At 45.8% G+C, this 2,222-nt stretch overlaps 1 protein-coding gene across 1 annotated transcript; it reads left to right on the top strand.

Moving 5' to 3' along the window:
• The first annotated feature begins 67 nt into the window (after positions 1–67).
• On the top strand, positions 68–1,897 carry LOC128262496 (probable cytochrome P450 6t1). Its single transcript, XM_052996792.1, has 2 exons — positions 68–1,529; positions 1,585–1,897. The coding sequence occupies exons 1-2, from the start codon at positions 234–236 to the stop codon at positions 1,864–1,866; spliced, it is 1,578 nt and encodes a 525-aa protein (XP_052852752.1). The 5' UTR covers positions 68–233; the 3' UTR covers positions 1,867–1,897.
• The last annotated feature ends 325 nt before the right edge of the window (positions 1,898–2,222 follow it).

A 2,222-nucleotide genomic window follows, 5' to 3' on the forward strand; every position in this document is an offset into this window, starting at 1 on the left:
GAGTGTAAATTTGTTTGTTTAGTGTTCTATGTTCTGTGGGCTTGAAAAGATTACCTGAGGGCTGAAAGATAAGGAGCGTGCACTTACAAACCGATAGGGAAATACTGGTTGGGTGTTTTATAAGAGAGAGCGAAAAATTTGCTCATTTAATAGGCTATACGGTCGCGTGCGATAATTGAGCTTAGTGCACTCATTCAGTTGTGGTCAGGCAGTCAGACAGTCTTCACGTAACCATGATTGCAATAATATTTTGTATTATTGTGGCTTTTGGATTAATAGTCCTCCTCCCGGTGGTCGTCTGTGGATTGCTACTTGGATTGGTGATCGTTTGGCTTTGGCAACGACGTCATTTTAGACACTGGCGACGTTTGGGCGTTCCCTTTATCCCGGCCACGCCCTTTGTGGGAAATGTGTGGAAACTGTTGCGTGGCGGGTGCTGCTTTGGCGATCAGTTCCGGGAGCTTTACGAGAGTGCGGAGGCTGAAGGCCGGGCCTTCGTGGGAATCCACGTCCTGCACAATCATGCGCTGCTCATTCGAGATCCGGCTCTGATCAAGCGCATCATGGTGGAGGATTTTGGCCAGTTCTCAAGCCGCTTTGAGACCACAGATCCCGTGTGCGACACAATGGGTTCCCAGAACCTGTTCTTCTCCAAATACGAGACATGGCGCGAGACGCACAGGATCTTTGCACCATTCTTTGCTGTCGGAAAGGTGCGTCAGATGTACGGCCTTCTGGAGAGCATTGGACAGAAGCTCGAGGAGCATATGGAGGAGAAGCTAATGGGAGGGGATAGTGTGGAGCTGGAGGTCAAGCAATTGTGCGCCCTCTTCACCACGGACATTATTGCATCACTGGCTTTTGGCATTGAGGCACATAGTCTGCAAAATCCGGAGGCGGAGTTCCGTCGCATGTGCGTCGAGGTCAACGATCCGCGACCGAAGCGCCTGTTGCACCTCTTCACCATGTTCTTCTTTCCGCGATTATCGCGACGGGTTCGCACTCATCTGTACTCGGATGAGTATGAACGTTTTATGCGCCAGTCCATGGACTATGTACTGGCCCAACGCGAGGAAAGTGGTGAAAAGCGCAACGATTTGATCGACATATTTCTGCAGCTAAAGCGTACCGAGTCGTCGGAGAGCATAGTCCATCGTCCGGATTTCTTTGTGGCCCAGGCTTCTTTTCTGCTTTTGGCCGGCTTTGACACCTCATCGTCTACCATTACCTTCGCCCTATATGAGTTGGCCAAAAAGCCAGCGATTCAAAGCCGATTGCGGGAGGAGATTCACGAGGCCTTAAAGTCCAATGATCAGAAGTTTAGTTGCGACACGGTCACCGGTTTGGTATACCTGCGACAGGTGGTGGACGAAGTGCTAAGGCTATATCCGCCGACGGCATTCCTGGACCGATGCTGCAATTCCCGCGAAGGCTACGATCTCTCATCGTGGAACTGTGGTTCGCCGTTTAAATTGCGAGCAGGCATGCCCGTATACATATCAGTATTGGGACTGCATCGCAATGCACAGGTCAGAGGAAGAGACACTTTTATCAATCTATATTCTATAATTGGAATTCTTTTAGTATTGGCCAAATCCCGATGTCTTCGATCCGGAACGCTTCTCGGCCGAGCAACGACAGCAGCACCATCCCATGACGTATCTGCCCTTTGGCGCTGGTCCCAGGGGCTGCATTGGGACACTACTAGGTCAGTTGGAGATCAAAGTTGGACTGTTGCACATTCTGAAAAACTTTCGGGTCGAGCTCTGCGATAGGACTTTGCCGGTAATGAAATTCGATCCCAAGGCCTTTGTCCTGGCTGCTCATAATGGAACCTACCTGCGTTTTGTTAGAAATCCTCTTTGAAATAAATGTTCTACTTATCTTAATTTTTAACTATATTAATGTTGTTTATTGGTATTTGAATTTGTCACATATTTTTTTTTTATTTTTGTATTTAAAACTTTTTTTTAAAGTTCAGCTCAAAGATTTTCACACAAATTTGTCAGTTGAGTTGGTCAACTGTTGTTGATAATGTACATTAATAAAGTTTAAATTTCAAGGATCACGAATAGTGCAATGAAGAATTCATTTCAATGAATATTTTAAATTAATTTGCATAATTTCAAGTAATTAGGAATATATTTGTGTTTGCCTTAATAATCAACAGCATTTGACCAACTCGAAATATTCGACATTTATCTATTGTTTTTATTTTTGTA

The sequence above is a fragment of the Drosophila gunungcola genome, unplaced genomic scaffold (assembly GCF_025200985.1).
Source record: "Drosophila gunungcola strain Sukarami unplaced genomic scaffold, Dgunungcola_SK_2 000001F, whole genome shotgun sequence".
NCBI lineage: Eukaryota > Metazoa > Arthropoda > Insecta > Diptera > Drosophilidae > Drosophila > Drosophila gunungcola.

Coding starts and splice junctions, on each gene's coding strand:
- LOC128262496 (XM_052996792.1), top strand. CDS start 234: ATGATTGCAATAATATTTTGTATTATTGTGGCTTTTGGATTAATAGTC. Junction 1,530..1,584: donor GACTGCATCGCAATGCACAG/GTCAGAGGAAGA, acceptor GAATTCTTTTAG/TATTGGCCAAATCCCGATGT.